Source organism: Carcharodon carcharias, chromosome 36 (genome assembly GCF_017639515.1).
Source record: "Carcharodon carcharias isolate sCarCar2 chromosome 36, sCarCar2.pri, whole genome shotgun sequence".
In the NCBI taxonomy this organism is placed as follows: domain Eukaryota; kingdom Metazoa; phylum Chordata; class Chondrichthyes; order Lamniformes; family Lamnidae; genus Carcharodon; species Carcharodon carcharias.
The window spans coordinates 7,720,139-7,739,167 of record NC_054502.1 but is presented as its reverse complement, the minus strand read 5'-3'; the positions used below and the strand labels follow the sequence as shown (position 1 = coordinate 7,739,167).

Sequence of the window (19,029 nt, the reverse complement as noted above, 5' to 3'; positions counted from 1 at the left end):
GGGAGCAGGGACTCTCCCTCGCTTCTGAGCAAGTATTCCCTCCTGTGGGTAAATCATAACAGGCTGGATTTTACGTGCCCTCACCGGACGAGTTTGCATCGAGGTGGAGAGGAGGGTTACGTACAATAGGTCTCGTGGCAATCCCCCACCATGTCACCCAACCCTGAGCTGACCCACAGAATAGACTTGGTGGGCAGGTGAAGTCCGCCAGCCGCATGTAGACAAATAACTAGAGGTCTATTAGGTTTGTAAGCAAGCTGGTTGACCAAGATACACCATAATACAGCTGGCGTGGGCAGGGTGTCAGCAGTGGACAGGCCAATTTTTTATGGTCTCCATGAAAAAAGACAGAAGGAATTGGGGGTAGGCACCTCATTCGGGGAGGGGTGTCATATGTGCATTGGAGATTGAAGGCACTCCCTGCCCTCTTCCATAAATCAATCGCTAATTAAAGTGAAATATTCTCAACTTTAGTTCCAGCAAACAGCTCATGGAAATATTCCACAAGACCATAGTAGGTTACAGCTTGGACATGTTATTGTGACAGTGTAGAGGGAGATTTACTCTGTATCTAACCCTGTGCTGTACCTGTCCTGGGAGTGTTTGATGGGGACAGTGTAGAGGGAGATTTACTCTGTATCTAACCCTGTGCTGTACCTGTCCTGGGAGTGTTTGATGGGGACAGTGTAGAGTGAGCTTTACCCTGTATCTAACCCCATGCTGTACTCTGACTACTGTATCTAACCCCGTGCTGTACCTGTCCTGGGAGTGTTTGATGGGGACAGTGTAGAGGGAGATTTACTCTGTATCTAACCCCGTGCTGTACCTGTCCTGGGAGTGATTGATGGGAAAGTGGAGAGGGAGCTTTACTCTGTATCTAACCCCGTGCTGTACCTGTCCTGGGAGTGTTTGATGGGGACAGTGTAGAGGGAGATTTACTCTGTATCTAACCCCGTGCTGTACCTGTCCTGGGAGTGTTTGATGGAGACAGTGTAGAGGGATCTTTACTCTGTATCTAACCCCGTGCTGTACCTGTCCTGGGAGTGTTTGATGGGGACAGTGTAGAGGGAGCTTTACTCTGTATCTAACCCCGTGCTGTACCTGTCCTGGGAGTGTTTGATGGGGACAGTGTAGAGGGAGATTTACTCTGTATCTAACCCCGTGCTGTACCTGTCCTGGGAGTGTTTGATGGGGACAGTGTAGAGGGATCTTTACTCTGTATCTAACCCCCGTGCTGTACCTGTCCTGGGAGAGTTTGATGGGGACAGTGTAGACGGAGATTTACTCTGTATCTAACCCCGTGCTGTACCTGTCCTGGGAGAATTTGATGGGGACAGTGTAGAGGGAGCTTTACTCTGTTACTAACCCCGTGCTGTACCTGTCCTGGGAGTGTTTGATGGGGACAGTGTAGAGGGAGTTTACTCTGTATCTAACCCCGTGCTGTACCTGTCCTGGGAGTGTTTGATGGGGACAGTGTAGAGTTAGCTTTACTCTGTATCTAACCCCGTGCTGTACCTGCCCTGGGAGTGTTTGATGGGGACAGTGTAGAAGAAGGGTTACTCCATCTCTGACCCCTTAACTAGGAACGTCTGATGTTGAGCCCGGGACAAAAAGTTCATTTCTCAAAATTATCTTTGACTTGAATCAAAAAAAAATCTACCCAAATTTTGCAGAATAAATTTGTGAGATTCGCCACTTACATTTTGGTCAGCAGTTTGAAGGGTTTCTGACACAGCGTTTGCATGGTACCTTCCGTCACATCTGTCAGGCTGATGTTCCGCCTCTCACGGTCGTAATTGGGGAAGGGAGCGTTGTCTCTGAAGCAGACGTAGCGTTTGTGGTGATGCATCAAACAGCAGCGGTTGTATTGAGTCCTCACAGACAATTCGTCCTCACAGTACTGAGACAGCGCCTCTTTCCACTGGGAGAGAGGAAAAAGAGGGAGGTAGTGGGGAGGCGAGAGGGAAGGCACGGAGGGAAGACAGATAAAGGTGGAAAGAGAGCGAGGCCCGCGAGAAGGAAGGAAGAGGGAGACGGGCAGAAGGGGGAGACCGAAAGGCAGAATCGTTCCACAAAGGAGACAAGAGGGGCAAGAACAAGGATGTAAAGAGAAATGAAAGAGGGTTGAGAGAGGGAAAGAAAGGTTGATAAACGCACAGGGAATTAGAGACGGGGACAGACACACGGGATATAAGCAGAGAGGGAAGGCGATAGAGAGAGTGAGTGAGAGAGAGAGAATTTTTATTTTACATTGGTGTCTGTTCCGGTGAACTTGTGCAGTATTTTCACACAGGCTGACATGAGCAGAAACCTCTCCAGAACATCTTCCCCCCCACCGCCCCCAACCCCGGCTCTCCACCATTTCCCACCCTTCCCCCCCTCCCCCACCCCACAACCCGCCACCTAACGGACTGAGCTCGTCATTAGAGTCACAACAAAGTGGGAAAATACATCCTTCTCCATCCCTGTTCCTGCTCTGCTAATGGTGCAGACTCTCTCCTGGATACAATGCCACAGGCAGCACCTCACATCCAGATGGCTCCTCTGTAGGCACCAGTGACAGCAAGCTGTTTATTGAACAGTGGTTGGCATCACCTTGTGCCATCCGTTACCGACCTGTAATAGTAGGGTCTGGTACATACTGGGTTAATGTGAGACTGAGTGCAGTACCACCCAGACAGTGATGATGCAGAGCTAGGGTCAGTCTAGAGATGGATTATTCTTTTATTCATTTACAGGATGCGGGTGTCGCTGGCTGGGCCCAGAATTTATTGCCCACCCCTAATTGCCCCCTTGAGAAGGTGGTGGGTGAGCCGCCTTCTTGAGCCGCTGCAGTCCCTGTGGTGTAGGTACATCCACCGTGCTGTTAGGGAGGGAGTTCCAGGATTTTGACCCAGCGACAGTGAAGGAATGGCCGATATATTTCCAAGTCAGGGGGGTGAGGAGCTCGGAGGGGAACTTGCAGGTGGTGGGTGTCCCCATACGTCTGCTGCCCTTGTCCTTCTAGATGGTAGAGGTCGTGGGTTTAGATAGAGATGTGCAAAGACTGTGGATGGAGTCAGCTTCATACCTGTAACCTCTACTGTATATATGTAAATAAAGACTTGCTGTTAAGGAGGTCTTGCTACCCATAGCATGAGGTCTCAAAACAATGAGTGCACAAGATAAAAGGTAGGGTTTTCACAGCAGATAAAATGAAGCAAATGCGAGATGAGAAAAAACTTTTTCACACAGCGAGTAGTTAGGGTTTGGAATTCACTGCCTGGCACTGTGGTGGAGGTAGGTTTGATTGAGGCATTCAAGAGGGCATCGGATGATTATTTAAACAGAAACAACGTGCAGGGTTACGGGGAAAAGGCAGGAGATCGGCACCGAGTTAAAATGCTCAGAGTGCTGGTGCAGACCAGAAGGGCCATAACAATTCTGTGATTCTGATTCTGATTATACTCAAGGCTACGAAGCCCACTTCATGATGTCTGAAGCGGGATCCTTCGCCACCAGGACCCACACAGCCAGGGTCTCTGGATGGTGAACAGACAACAGCTGGTTTCTTGCCCTGGCTTAGCATGAGGCACTGAGGCCAACTGTGACCTCCGCAACCCCCAACCAACCAAATCCTCGTGTCCAAGTTGAACTCAGCACAGGCCAGGCCTTGAACCTGGGACTCCCCAGTCTGCAAAGCTCTGTTGCATTCTGCGCTGAATTTTTTTCCCCCATTACCACCGGGGGGGGGTATTGCTTTAGTTTCAGCTAAGACCAGAACTTTCCACATGCATCTACCTGTCAGTTCTGTGCACTGAAACATTCAGGGGGAAGACTCCAGCCTGTCACACACACACTCACCCCACATCGCTGTTTCGTGCACCAGATAATATGCACCCTCTGCCTCACCACACAACTACCAAGGAGAGGCAAGAAACCAGATTAAAAACCCAGGATCAATTAAAGGGGGCGGCAGGGCTTAGGGCGTGGTGAAGACAAGAGATTGGGAAAATTCATCTCCATCACCAAAACAACGGAAGCTGATCTGGGACAGAGGATTCCAGCCCTGATTAATGTCAGACAGAGTAGGAGAGAAAGAGAGGTTAAGTTGAGGGAGGTGGGGCACGCTGCAGTGACTGAGGTAGAGGAGGGGGTCGCTACAGAACCAGGGGAGCAGGAAGAGTGTTTAGGACAGGGCTTAGGGGCCTTAATGAAACAAGAGAGGCAAATTGTGGTTAAAAATTACTGCTTAGGCCTGAGCTGGAGTATTGTGTCCCATTCTGAGCACCACACTTTAGGAAGGACTTCAAGGCCTGTTTCAACTAAACAAAATAGCCATTCATTGACTCATTCCTCAGGACAATGCCTTGACCAATCAGAGACAAGCTGCCTGGTTTAAATTAGCCTTATGACAGTGCAGCACTCCCTCAATACTGACACTCCAACAGTGTGGCACTCCCTCGGTACTGACACTCCAACAGTGCAGCACTCCCTCAGTACTGACACTCCAACAGTGCAGCACTCCCTCAGTAGTGACCCTACAAAAGTGCAGCACTCCCTCAGTACTGACCCTCCGACAGTGCGGCGCTCCCTCAATACTGACCCTCCGACAGTGTAGCACTCCCTCAGTACTGACCCTCCAACAGTGCGGCACTTCCTCAGTACTGACCCTCCAACAGTGCGGCACTCCCTCAGTACTGACCCTCTGACAGTGCAGCACTCCCTCAGTACTGGCCCTCCGACAGTGCAGCACTCCCTCAGTACTGACCCTCTGACAGTGCAGCACTCCCTCAGTACTGACCCTCCGACAGTGCGGCACTCCCTCGGTACTGACCCTCCAACAGTGCGGCGCTCCCTCAGTACTGACCCTCCAACAGTGCGGTGCTCCCTCAGTACTGACCCTCCGACAGTGCAGCACTCCCTCAGTACTGACCCTCCGACAGTGCGGCGCTCCCTCAGTACAGACCCTCCGACAGTGCAGCACTCCCTCAGTACTGACCCTCCGACAGTGCGGCGCTCCCTCAGTACTGACCCTCCGACAGTGCGGCGCTCCCTCAGTACTGACCCTCCGACAGTGCGGCGCTCCCTCAGTACTGACCCTCCGACAGTGCGGCACTCCCTCAGTACTGACCCTCCGACAGTGCGGCACTCCCTCATTACTGGCAGTGGGAATGTTGACCGGGCCTACGTGCTCAAATATCTGGAGTGGGGCTCGAACTGAGTACCTTCTGACTGGTGAAAGGCAGAAGGTGCCTCCTGCTGTCGGAGTCAACGAGGCAGCACGTCAACCCCCGCCCTCCTGAACCTCCTCGGGGGTGTCTCCCTCTGTCCCTTACCTGCTTGTGCGCGCAGGTCAACTTGTCGTCATGCTTGCAGCATTTGGTGTAGCCGATCTCGAGCTGCTGAAGCGCCCGAGCTTGGCGTGTCAGTGTGCCATAGCCAGACTGCGGCAGGCTCTTCGGTGGGTAGCGGGGCCGGATCTTCCTCAGCTGGCAGATGTTGTGGATGTTGTGCCGATTGGGCTCTGCGGGAGGGAAGACGATATCCAGCAACCTCATCTCCACCGCGGCTGTGTGGCTGTGAGCGACGCTGTTGTTCCTCTTCCTTCCACTCGGACCTGCGCCCCTGTAGCTGTGATGCAGCACGTCCCTGGCAAAGCAGTCATACCGCCTGTCGGCTCTCTCCTTACAGCAAGCATGATGCTTAGTTTTAATGGAAAACTCCTCCTCGCAAAACTGGTTTAGTTCATGCTCCCACTGTGGTGAGAAATGAGGCAGGGTGAGACTGGCAGAACAGAAATGGGCCACGCAGCACAAACCCAACCAGTCACATTCAGCATCGTCAATCGTCCCAATCATGTCAAATAAAAATTTAACAAAGAGCCAAAAGAGAGGATTGGAGAGCAAAAGAGGTCCGCAGGACAGTGGGGGTGGTGAGGAAGAGGTTTAGTGAGGGAATTTCAGAGCTCAGGCACCCACCACCACCCCCCCCCACCCCCAACCACCACCACCACCACCACCACCACCACCACCCAGGCAGCTGAAGGCATGGCCGGCAATGGTGGAGCAATGGGAATCGGGGAATGGGCAAGAGGCCGGAATTGGAGGAGCGCAGAGATCTCGGATGGGTGTAGGGGCTGGAGGAGGTTACAGAGATAGGGAGGGCTGTAGAGGCTAGAGCAGGTTACAGAGATATGGAGGGTTGTAGGGCCTGGTGGAGGTTACAGAGTTAGGGAGGAGTGTGGGGGCTGGAGGAGGTTACAGAGATAGGGAGCGACGTAGGGGCTGGAGGAGGTTACAGAGATAGGGAGGGGTGTAGGGGCTGGAGGACGTTACAGAGATAGGGAGGGGTGTAGGGGCTGGAGGAGGTTTCAGAGATAGGGAGGGGTGTAGGGGCGGGAGGAGATTACAGAGATAGGGAGGGGTGTAGGGGCTGGAGGAGGTTGCAGAGATAGTGAGGGGTGTAGGAGCTGGAAAAGGTTAAAGAGATAGGGAGGGGTGTAGGGGCTAGAGGAGGTTACAGAGATAGGGAGTGGTGTAGGGGCTGGAGGAGATTACGGAGATAGTGAGGGGTGTAGGGGCTGGAGGAGGTTACAGAGATAGGGAGGGTTGTAGGGCCTGGTGGAGGTTACAGAGAAACGGAGGGCTGTAGGGGCTGGAGGAGGTTGCAGAGGTAGTAAGGGGTGTAGGAGTTGGAGGAGGTTACGGAGATAGGGAGGGGTGTAGGGTCTGGAGGAGGATACAGAGATAGGGAGGGTTGTAGGGGCTGGAGGAGGTTATAAAGATAGGGAGGGGTGTAGGGGCTGGAGGAGGTTACAGAGATAGGGAGGGGTGTTGGGGCTGGAGGAGGTTACAGAGGTAGGGAGGGGTGTAGGGGCTGGAGGAGATTACAGAGATAGGGACGGGTGTAGGGGCTGGAGGAGGTTGCAGAGATAGTGAGGGGTGTAGGAGCTGGAGGAGGTTACAGAGATAGGGAGGGGTGTAGGGGCTGAAGGAGGTTACAGAGATAGGGAGTGGTGCAGGGGCTGGAGGAGATTACAGAGATAGTGAGGGGTGTAGGGGCTGGAGGAGGTTACAGAGATAGGGAGGGGTATAGGAGCTGGAGGAGGTTGCAGAGATAGGGAGGGGTGTAGGGGCTGGAGGAGGTTACAGAGATAGGGAGGGGTGTAGGGGTTGAAGGAGGTTGCAGAGATAGGGAGAGGTGTAGGTGCTGGAGGAGGTTACAGGGATAGGGAGGGGCGTAGGGGCTGGAGGAGTTTACAGAGATAGGGAGCGACGTAGGGGCTGGAGGAGGTTACAGGGATAGGAGTGTAGGGGCTAGAAGACGTTACAGTGATAGGGAGGGATGTAGGGGCTGGAGGAGGATACAGAGAGAGGGAGGGGTGTAGAGGCTGGAGGAGGTTACAGACATAGGGAGGGGTGTAGGGGCTGGAGGAGGTTACAGAGATAGGGAGGGTTGTCGGGGCTGGAGGAGTTTACAGAGATAGGGAGGGGTGTAGGGCTGGAGGAGGTTACAGAGTTAGGGAGAGGTGTAGGGGCTGGAGGAGGTTACAGAGATAGGGAGGGGTGTAGGGGCTGGAGGAGGTTACAGAGATAGGGAGGGGTGTAGGGGCTGGAGGAGGTTACAAAGATAGGGAAGGGTGTAGGGGCTGGAGGAGGTTACAGAGATAGGGAGGGGTTTAGAAGCTGGAGGATGTTACAGAGATAGGGAGGGGTGTAGCGTCTGGAGGAGGTTACAGAGATAGGGAGGGGTGTAGGGGCTGGAGGAGGTTACAAAGATAGGGAAGGGTGTAGGGGCTGGAGGAGGTTACAGAGATAGGGAGGGATGTAGGGGCTGGAGAAGGTTACAGAGATGGGGAGGGTTGTAGGGCTGGAGGAGGTTACAGAGATAGGGAGGGATGTAGGGGCTGCAGGAAGTTACAGAGATAGGGAGGTGTATAGGGGCTGGAGGAGGTTACAGAGATATGGAGGGGTGTAGGGGTTGGAGGAGGTTACAGAGATAGGGAGGGGTGTAGCGTCTGGAGGAGGTTACAGACATAGGGAGGGGTGTAGAGGCTGGAGGAGGTTACAGAGATAGGGAGGGGTTTAGAAGCTGGAGGAGGTACAGAGATAGGGAGGGGTGTAGGGGCTGGAGGAGTTTACAGAGATAGGGAGGTGTGTAGAGGCTGGAGGAGTTTACAGAGATAGGGAGGGGTGTAGGGGCTGGAGGAGGTTACAGAGATAGGGAGGGGTGTAGGGGCTGGAGAAGATTACAGAGATAAGGAGGGTATTGGGGCTGGAGGAGGTCACAGAGATAGGGAGGGCTGTAGGTGCTGGAGTAGGTTACAGAGATAGGGAAGGGCGTAGGGGCTGGAGGAGGTTACAGAGATAGGGAGCGACGTAGGGGCTGGAGGAGGTTACAGAGATAGGGAGGGGTGTTGGGGCTGGAAGAGGTTACAGAGATAGGGAGGGGGGTAGGGACTGGAGGAGGTTACAGAGATAGGGAGGGGTGTAGGGGCTGGAGGAGGTTACAGAGATAGGGAGGGGTGTGGGGGCTGGAGGAGGTTACAGAGATAGGGCGGGTGTAGGGGCTGGAGGAGGTTACAGAGATAGGGAGGGGTGCAGGGGATGTGGAGGGACTTGAAAACAGGGATGAGAATTGTAAAAACACTGGAGCGGAGAGAGCTTGCTTCCCCAGGAGAGTCAGGGATGGAATGAGGACCTTCTAACTCAGTAGCTGGAGGAGCTAACCACGGTCCCAACAAGAGGATTAAAAAAAAACTCACCACTGTCAACGTGCAGTCCAGCTTGTCTGCTTCACTCTGCTTCTGACAACACTTTGCGAAGCCGGCCTCCATTCTGTTGATCGTGGACCCTCGTCGGTGCAAATGGCTGAAGCCAGTGCTTGGCAGATCTTCCCGGCCATAGGTGGTCCTGTGCCCGAGGTGAAAGCAGATATCCCTGATGTTGGCAGCGCTGGGACGTGCCAGCGGGAAGTGCACCTCCAAATGGTGCCAGGGCCCGTGGCTGTGCCGCTCGGTTCTGGGACAGGGCTGGGAGCCTCTGCAGTCTGTCCTGCGCTGCGCTCCGCGTGGGCTAGGAGCTCCACGATGCGGCTTGAGCGTGGGCAGAGGCAGCTCGATCTCGCGCTGTATTATGCTGGGAGGCTCAATCACATCGTCATGGACCTCGTTGTTCTCTTTATCACCTGTTTAGAAACAATATTGAACAAATTGAGTTAACACAGGGGGCTGGAAACAACAGCGACTCGTATTTTATCCAGCGCCTTCAAAGTAGGAAAACGTCCCACGGCACTTGTAAGTCAGACAAGACCTGACCCCGAGCCACATGAGGAGATAATAGCACAGGTGATGTCTTGCAGAAAGAGCGAGGTGTCAAGGAGCAAGCTCAAGGAGGAGAGAGAGGCGGAGAGGTTTAGAGAGGGAATTCCAGAGCTCAGGGCCCCCCCCAGGCAGCTGAAGGCACGGCCGCCAATGGTGGAGCGATGGGAATTGGGGGATGGTCAAGAGGCCGGAATTGGAGGAGCGCAGAGATCTCGGAGGGGTGTTGGGGCTGGAGGAGGTTACAGAGATAGGGAGGGGTGTAGGGGCTGGAGGAGGTTACAGAGATAGGGAGGGGTGTGAGGGCTGGAGGAGGTTACAGAGATAGGGAGGGGTGTTGGGACTGGAGAGGGTTACAGAGATAGGGAGGGGTGTAGGGGCTGGAGGAGGTTACAGATATAGGGAGGGGTGTAGGGGCTGGAGGAGGTTACAGAGATAGGGAGGGGTGTTGGGACTGGAGAGGGTTACAGAGATAGGGAGGGGTGTAGGGGCTGGAGGAGGTTACAGAGATAGGGAGGGGTGTAGGGGCTGGAGGAGATTACAGAGGTATGGAGGGGTGTCGGGGCTGGAGCTGGTTACAGGGATAGGGAGGGGTGTAGGGGCTGGAGGAGGTTACAGAGATAGGGAGGGGTGTGGGGACCAGAGGAGGTTACAGAAGTCGAAAGGGGCAAGTCCACAGAGGGATTTGAACATGAGGATGAGAATTTTAAGAACAAGCCATTGCCAGAACAGGGGGCAATGCTGGCCGAGAATCCATTGGAATAGGCAAGTCTAGAGCTAACTGCATGGATGGGGTTTTCAGTAGAAGATGAGCTGAGGCTCATGCTGTAAGGTTGTTTAGTGTCTCTGTACGAGGTCCTGAGCCTTGTATGCTTAAACATAAGCCATTTATTGGTAACCCATAACTATATACATATCTAAGGTACTGCCATACTTGGGTACGGCTGGGAGCCTCTGCAGTCTGTCCTGCGCTGCGCTCCGCGTGGGCTAGGAGCTCCACGATGCGGCTTGAGCGTGGGCAGAGGCAGCTCGATCTCGCGCTGTATTATGCTGGGAGGCTCAATCACATCGTCATGGACCTCGTTGTTCTCTTTATCACCTGTTTAGAAACAATATTGAACAAATTGAGTTAACACAGGGGGCTGGAAACAACAGCGACTCGTATTTTATCCAGCGCCTTCAAAGTAGGAAAACGTCCCACGGCACTTGTAAGTCAGACAAGACCTGACCCCGAGCCACATGAGGAGATAATAGCACAGGTGATGTCTTGCAGAAAGAGCGAGGTGTCAAGGAGCAAGCTCAAGGAGGAGAGAGAGGCGGAGAGGTTTAGAGAGGGAATTCCAGAGCTCAGGGCCCCCCCCAGGCAGCTGAAGGCACGGCCGCCAATGGTGGAGCGACGGGAATTGGGGGATGGTCAAGAGGCCGGAATTGGAGGAGCGCAGAGATCTCGGAGGGGTGTTGGGGCTGGAGGAGGTTACAGAGATAGGGAGGGGTGTTGGGGCTGGAGGAGGTTACAGAGATAGGGAGGGTTGTAGGGGCTGGAGGAGGTTACAGAGATAGGGAGGGTTGTAGGGGCTGGAGGAGGTTACAGAGATAGGGAGGGGTGTAGGGGCTGGAGGAGGTTACAGAGATAGGGAGGGGTGTAGGGGCTGGAGGAGGTTACAGAGATAGGGAGGGGTGTTGGGACTGGAGAGGGTTACAGAGATAGGGAGGGGTGTGAGGGCTGGAGGAGGTTACAGAGATAGGGAGTGGTGTAGGGGCTGGAGGAGGTTACAGAGATAGGGAGGGGTGTGGGGACCAGAGGAGGTTACAGAAATCGAAAGGGGCAAGTCCACAGAGGGATTTGAACATGAGGATGAGAATTTTAAGAACAAGCCATTGCCAGAACAGGGGGCAATGCTGGCCGAGAATCCATTGGAATAGGCAAGTCTAGAGCTAACTGCATGGATGGGGTTTTCAGTAGAAGATGAGCTGAGGCTCATGCTGTAAGGTTGTTTAGTGTCTCTGTACGAGGTCCTGAGCCTTGTATGCTTAAACATAAGCCATTTATTGGTAACCCATAACTATATACATATCTAAGGTACTGCCATACTTGGGTACGGTCTCCATACTGTTCCTTCCAAACTCTACTACACACACTCTGCCATCATGAGACTCTCTACATCATGCTGCGGGTGGTACTGTTCTCTAGTCCCACTTTAATCCTTGCTCTGCCTGAACACCTTTATACCACAGCAGGTATGGAGTCGGGTGATGTTATGGAGGTGCGAGTAGGCGATCTTGACAATGTCAGAGCAGATATGTGGTCGGATGTTCATCCTGGGTTCAAATATGACCCCAAAATTTGCAAAGGATTTGGCCCAGACTCATTTGCCAGGGAGAGCGATGGAGTCATCAGCTGGCAGCGGAGTTTGTGGATTGTGGTGGGGGGGGCGGGGTTCTAAAGGCTTTGGTCTTCCCAATTGGAGGAAATTTCTGCTCATCCAGTACTGGATTGCCAGACAAGCAGCATGATTAATCAGTGGTGGTGTGACAGAGCTAAGTGCCGTCAGTATACATTTGGAACCTGATGTCTTTTTAGACGATGTCTCCAAGGAGTAGCTTGTAGACGTGAAACAGCCTGAAACCGTTCACCTATCAGGCACCGATGGGGTGGAACCAGTTGTGACATCAGGATCCGAGGAGCAGAGAACATTTCAGCAACAAATAATATCCTTGCTGTCTGGAGACGATGACTCATTTGCAGATGGAGTGTGGCGCTTGGCTGGGTGTTCATCTCAGCTGCCCACTACCTCCCCTAATTATAGAGTTGCAATGCTTAGCCACGCATGACTTTCTACAGAAGCAGCTGTTTACACTCGTACAAAGGGAGACGCACAAGGGAGCATGGACAGGGAAAGAAGTGTCTAGAAAATTCGGAAGAAGTCATTTGTTGGGCTGTGGAAGTTGCTGGCAAGGTCATGAATACAGCCCATCCATCCCTAGTTGCCCCCTGGGCAGGTGGGTTGGCTATCCATGAGGGCATTTGGAATCAACCACACGTTATGGGACTGGAGTCAGACTGGATAGCGCGAGGGGTGTGATGGCCAAGGAGACAGAGTGGATAAAGTGGGGCGGTGAGAGTGGTGTGTAGAGAGAGAGAGAAAAGAAATGAGACACTGCTAGATAGAGAAAGTGAAGGGGAGAGAATGAATATCAGGGAGAAATAATAAAAAGGGCAGAGAGAGCAAAGAAAGGGCGATAGAGCAAGAGAGGAAGATTAGAGTGCCAAAGGGAGACAGAGTGAAGGGGAGAGGGACAGGGGTGGGGAAGAGAGTGAGATGGGAGAAAATGAGAAGAAGAGAGAGAGAAAAATGGGGACAGAAAGAGAATTCAGGAAGTGTGAGGGAAGAGAAAGAAAGGGTGTGACAGAGAGAGAGGTGAGAGAAAACAAAATGGAAGGAAGAAAGTTTGTTTTTTTAGAGGGAGCGATAGACTGATAGAGAGAGAGAGAGAGAGAGAGAAGAGAGGGTTGAGGATGGGTGAGTTGAAAGGGTTACAAAGGTTCATTTTCAAAATGAACAACAACCTGTATTTGTATAGTGCCTTTAATGTTCCAAGGCATTTTATGTTACCAAACAAAATCTGACACGGAGTCACATGAGGAAATATTAGGACAGGTGTCCAAAAACTCAGTCAGACAGGTTTTAAGGAGCATACTATAAGGAGGAGAGAGGGAAGCGGAAAGGTTTAGGGGGTCAATTCCATGTTAATGAATTATTACTGTGAGGGACTAGGATCTCACCCTGTATATTTTTCTTACAAAATATGTAGAAATATGCACATTACTATGTCCAAAAATTTCAAACTGGACCAGAGACCTAAAAATGGCTGAATCTATGTCTGTCTGTGACCCTAAAACAAAAGAAGATACCTGGCAGTTTCAAAGAAACTCACACATCATTATCTTTGAAGAGAGACTTTGGGCTGCACAGACCAAATTCAAAGAGAGCTATAACAAGGCCATCTGCATTTCATAACCCAGGCTGGCCAACATGGACAAGAGGTTGGTGTCACATGACTCCCACCTCTGGCTTTGACGAGGGATGCATATCCCTTGTCTGGGTCTCAGAGGTTGTGGAGTGTCTCAACCATTGAGAATTGAAATGAAGGTTGCGGGGTTTTTGTCTTAGCAGACTCCTGTTGGCCAGCCTGGGTTATGAAATGCAGATGGCCTTAGTCAAATCTGGGATAATTCATTTGAACTTGACCAGACTCCAAGCTAAGACATGAGCCAAATCTGATAAAAGAGTCAACTGGAAGCCAAAAGAAGAAAACTCGGTGGCTGGAACAAAGTTTAAAACACAAGTAACTTACCACAGCAAATTTCTGTTCCCTAACACTAAGAAAATGGCAACTTTTGATGCCCAGACGTGGGTCAAGCAAGGAAATTTGAATGATGAAACTTTAGCGGCCTTTAGCAGAGAGCAACTGAAAGCTGCAGTTAGGAAGGTATGGTTAAAATTGACCGGTAAACTGAAGAGCAGTGAACTAATCCAGCTGTTGGTAGAACATTTGGATCTCACATTACTGTTAGAGCAGTTAGATGTAGAGTTCAACCGTTACTCTGAATCCATGCCCCCCCCCAGCCCAATTCGAGCTGGAAAAGCTCAGAATACAGCGAGAATTTAAGGAGAGTGAAAGAGAAGCACAGGAGAGGGAAAGAGAGAGAGAGAGGAAGGGAAAGAGAGAGAGAGAGAGAGAGAGAGCAGGGGAACAGGAAAGGGAAAGAGAATTGCGCAGATAGGGAGTGGGATGTCTCCCCCAATCAAAAAGCCACAAGGGAGCGTAGCCGGAGATGCAACTCCATTTGAGGGCAGCGGTATTTCAGCAGACGTGGAACAAGTTGGGAAAGCGCCCCTTCCCAATCCAAAGGCCCTGGCTAAGAAGTCAGTGATTGGCCTAGCCGGCAGCTTTATGGCGACTTTAAATGGGGACCAGGAAAGTTCCCAAATTGGCCCAGAAAGAGTGAAGGTGATGCTTCACTTAGTTGAAAAGCCACCAGGCAGTACAGTGAGAGCTTTTCATCCACCAGAGGAGCAGTAGTGTTCCAAAAGACATGGAGCCTACTATCTAACTGACCAGCAGAGGGATACGTAACAACACCCCAGGCTACAGCCTTGTAGCCCTACCTTGTATGGATGCGGGAGAGACCAGCAGGTAGTTTTCCAATCATCCAGGCCCAGAAAAGCCAGCCCAAGCTCAGGAGCAGCCTGTCGCCATGCCAACATAAGTCGCCTAGCAACAGAAACTGGGAGCAGCCCAGTTGTGCTAGCGCCCGAGCCGGACTCTGAAACAGAATCCTCGAAGGAGGCCAAAGACCCGCTAGAAGGCCCCAGTCTCTTGGCAGTCGGCCTAACCACCGTCCCTGGATTCGAACCGCTGAACCCACAGGTCACCAAGGTGGACAGGGAGGAGTTAAGCTGGACCAGAGTCACTCAGCCCCTATGATCAAAGGGCCTGGCACGCACAGAGTGAGATGCCCAGCATTCCCCTGTGGATCGGCCAGAGCAACTCACTCATTCACCCCCCACAACCCCCACCTCCCCCACACCGACTGCTAACTACTCTGTAAAACCCCTAGACCTTTTAGAGGATACTTCAAAGGGAGTTGGCAGGGGATAACAGCAGGAGAATCGACCCCGGTCAGCCAAGTTGGATGCGGAGTGACACCCCTCGAGCTATAGCCTCTAGCGTCACCTAGCGACCTGTTCCAGGAAACACAATCTAAAGAAAGAGACGAAAGCGCGTGTGCTTCATCTACCTCAGGTATCTCCAGATGCGGAGGTTTCTAAGTTTGCATAATAGAGATTGCCAAACAGAGACCTCCAGTACACTGGGTGTTGGTTAGGAAGGGGAGGCCGACATACGTAATGTTGCATTGCGTAAGTAAATGTGGTATTAAGTACAAAATTGGCATCCAGTTCCTCCACTGCACCATCTAGTTTCAGAATGAATTAGCATTCCAAAGTACAGGCCCCAGGCAGCTGAAGGCACGGCCGCCAATGGTGGAGCAATAGAAATGAGGGGATGCGTAGGAGGCCGGAATTGGAGGAGCGCAGAGATCTCGGAGAGTTGTAGGGGCTGGAGGAGGTTACAGAGATAGGGAGGGGGTATAGGGGCTGGAGGAGGTTACAGAGATAGGGAGGGGTGTAGGGGCTGGAGGAGGTTACAGAGATAGGGAGGGGTGTAGGGGCAGAAGTTGGTTACAGAGATAGGAAGGAATATAGGGGCTGGAGGAGGTTACAGAGATAGGGAGGGGTGTAGGGGCTGGAAGGGGTTACAGAGATAGGGAGGGGTGCAGGGGCTGGAGGAGGTTACAGAGATAGGGAGGGGGTGTAGGGGCTGGAGAGGGTTACAGAGATTGTGAGGGGTGTAGGGGCTGGAGGAGGTTACACAGATAGGGAGGGGTGTAGGGGTGGAGGGGGTTACACAGATTGGGAGGGGTGTAGGGGCTGGAGGAGGTTACATAGATAGGGAGGAGTGTAGGGGCTGGAGGATGTTACAGAGATAGGGAGGGGTGTAGGGGCTGGAGGATGTTACAGAGATAGTGAGGGGTGTAGGGGCTGGAGGAGATTACAGAGATAGGGAGGGGTGTAGGAGCTGGAGGAGGTTACAGAGACAAGGGGGGGTGTAGGGGCTGGAGAGGGTTACAGAGATTGTGAGGGGTGTAGGGGCTGGAGGAGGTTACACAGATAGGGAGGGGTGTAGGGGTGGAGGGGGTTACACAGATTGGGAGGGGTGTAGGGTCTGGAGGAGGTTACAGAGATAGGGAGGGGTGTATGGGCTGGAGGAGGTTACAGAGATAGGGAGGGGTGTAGGGGCTGGAGGATGTTACAGAGATAGTGAGGGGTGTAGGGGCTGGAGGAGATTACAGAGATAGGGAGGGGTGTAGGAGCTGGAGGAGGTTACAGAGACAAGGGGGGGTGTAGGAGCTGGAGGGGGTTACAGAGATTGGGAGGGGTGTAGGGGCTGGACGAGGTTACAGAGGTAGGGAGGCTTATAGGGGCTGGAGGAGGTACAGGGGTAGTGAAGGATGAGTAGAGTTTTAAATTACCTCAAGTTTATGGAGCGTAGGATGTGGGAGCCCGGCCAGGAGAGTGTTGGAAAAGTTAGAGATAACGAAGGCATGGATTAGTGTTTCAGCTGAACAGCAGAACAGTCGTAGGGTGCTGAACAGCCTTGATCCTGCTTCTTTGACAAGTGGGACGTAGGGGGCTAGGGAGCAGCAGAGAAAGTGAGAGCTTGTGCAATTAGAAGCTGACATGGGGATACAAGGCGAATGAGTCATTGAAGTGATAAACAGGAACTCTCCGAGCACAGCTCAACTTATCGTTCCGACAAGACCCACAATCCAGAGAGTATATCCCCCCTGCAAGATCCTCACACACACCAACTCTCACTGGACCCGGCCTTGCTGCCATCTGAATACTTCCCACAGAGGCTTCCTCGTGTTTTACACCTGCCCATCCCAGCCAATAATCTGTAAATCAACAAAAATGGAAGAGGAAAGAATAACAACAGTAGGTGTGTGCCGCGCCTAGTGTAACACACACACATCGATACATTTATATATACTTTTGTTCAAGATGCCCCAAAGCACTTTAGGTTTGGAAGTGAAGTTATTGTTGTCGTTCAGGAACCCACAACAGCCACTTTTCTTCCACAAATAGCAACTTGATCATTACCAGATTTTTTTTTACTGATGTTGGTTGAGGAATAAATTTTGATCCAAGAGACCTTCTTCCAATTCAGTCGCCACGGGATCTTTTATGTCTAGCTGAGAGGGAACTCCAAAATATGTCAACTCCGACAGTGCAGCACTCCCTCAGTACTGACCCTCTGACAGTGCAGCACTCCCTCAGTACTGACCCTCTGACAGTGCAGCACTCCCTCAGTACTGACCCTCCGACAGTGCGGCACTCCCTCAGTACTGACCCTCCGGCAGTGCGGCACTCCCTCAGTACTGACCCTCCGACAGTGCGGCGCTCCCTCAGTACTGACCCTCCGACAGTGCAGCACTCCCTCAGTATTGACCCTCCGACAGTGCAGCGCTCCCTCAGTACTGACCCTCTGACAGTGCGGCACTCCCTCAGTACTGACCCTCCGACAGTGTGGCACTCCCTCAGTACCGACCCTCCGACAGTGCAGCACTCCCTCAGTACTGACCCTCCGACAGTGCGGCACTCCCTCAGTAGCGACCCTCCGACAGTGCAGCACTCCCTCAGTACTGACCCTCCGGCAGTGCAGCACTCTCTCAGTACTGACCCTGTGACAGTGCGGCACTCCCTCAGTACTAACTCCGCTCCAAGTGGGCTAGGGCAGCAATTCCTAAGAGACCCCAATATTTCGAATAAGTCTCCCTGCGTTGGGTCCGCTCCAGTTAAATAACAGGAGTTTCACCCGATGCAGGAGGGGACATCACCTCCCGTCCCCCCCACCCCCCACCTCCCGGCGCCGTCAAACTTTGTTTCAAAACTCTGGCAGGCAACTTTTCGCACAATGTTGCAGCATCAAAAAAAAATGTCACATTTTTGGAAACAAAGTCATTGGAGAGACTTACGATGTTCGGCGAAGGTGAAAGAATTGAGGAGGAGAAAGTGAGCAAGGAGGAACTGGGTCCACATTGTCTTCATCATTTGGTTTCGACCGTGGATGTGGATGTGGACACAGCGCGCAGCGATTGTTATATTCGTGCAGGGGGGGCGGGGGGGAGTATTGCCCTAACTCTGCGGCTTGTGTCTTTGTGTGTGTGTGTGTGTGTGTGTGTGTGTCAGCTTTTGGAACTCCTCCCAACTTGCATAACAGAGAGATAATATTTATATATTCTATTGAGAGAGAGAGAGAGAGAGAAAAAAACCAGTCCATTCTCGCATTGCTCAAGTCGCTTTAGGGTTCCTGCAGCGAATGGAAAACTGTCCACCCTTCAAGGCCCCCAAAGAGGGCTAATGCTGGAGGGAAGCCTGACCAGGAAACTTCCGTCCCCTTGGCTCAGTTGCCTCAATAGTCCCAGGACTCCATTCCCACTTAGGATTATTCGCGCTCCTGAGTCTGGACAGTGACTGTGAGAGCGCAATTCCACCATGGCGTGCATCACAGTTTAAGAGGAAGAGGAGATTCCTCTTTTTTTTTCTCTCTCTATCTCTCTCTCTCAGGGGCTCCTTCGTCTGTGGAATTCTCTTCCCCGGAGACCAGTAGAGGCTGGCTCATTGAATTTATTCAAGGCTGAGACCGGACATGGAGGGTCAAGGGTTATTTGGGTGGGTGGGTGGTTGAGCAAGGCAGACGACAAAGTGGAGTTGAGACCACAACCGGATCAGCCATGATCTTACTGAATGGTGGGGCAGGATCGAAGGGCTGAATGGCCTCCTCTTGCTCCTAAGTCCCCAAAGTGAGGAAACTAAATAAAAAAAATACTTTGGGTGTTTGGGTTTCATGACCTCAATGGACTTTGCGGCCAACAAAGTGAATGTTAAGTGTACAATTTTTTAAAAATTCTTTCACGGTATGTGGACTTCGTTGGCCGGGCCCAGCGTTTATTGCCCATCCCTAGTTGCCCTCAAGAAGGTGGTGGTGAGTTGGCTTCTTGAACCGCTGCAGTCCACGTGGTGTAGGTAAAAAAGATGTTTTAAAATGTTAAAGAGTGAATAAATAAAATAATTGGATTAAAAAAGGGATGAAGATTGATA

The 19,029-nt window shown here is 52.2% G+C and overlaps 1 protein-coding gene across 4 annotated transcripts in view; it reads right to left on the bottom strand.

Annotated features, from left to right (window-relative positions):
• Window positions 1-18,046, bottom strand: part of LOC121272933 (extracellular matrix protein 1-like) — a 19,751-nt gene extending 1,705 nt beyond the window's left edge. The window contains exons 1-6 of one of the 4 annotated variants that reach the window (XM_041179817.1): window positions 17,904-18,039; window positions 16,734-16,823; window positions 10,236-10,400; window positions 8,747-9,168; window positions 5,319-5,738; window positions 1,701-1,921 (exon numbers count right to left, since the gene is read on the bottom strand). In XM_041179817.1, the coding sequence (XP_041035751.1) occupies window positions 1,701-1,921; window positions 5,319-5,738; window positions 8,747-9,168; window positions 10,236-10,400; window positions 16,734-16,823; window positions 17,904-17,979 (1,394 nt within the window). In that variant the 5' untranslated portion in view covers window positions 17,980-18,039. Of the gene's footprint in view, window positions 1-1,700; window positions 1,922-5,318; window positions 5,739-8,746; window positions 9,169-10,235; window positions 10,401-16,733; window positions 16,824-17,903 lie in introns of all 4 variants that reach the window. The other 3 variants (XM_041179814.1, XM_041179816.1, XM_041179815.1) reach the window with 3 other exon arrangements.
• Window positions 18,047-19,029: the final 983 nt, after the last annotated feature.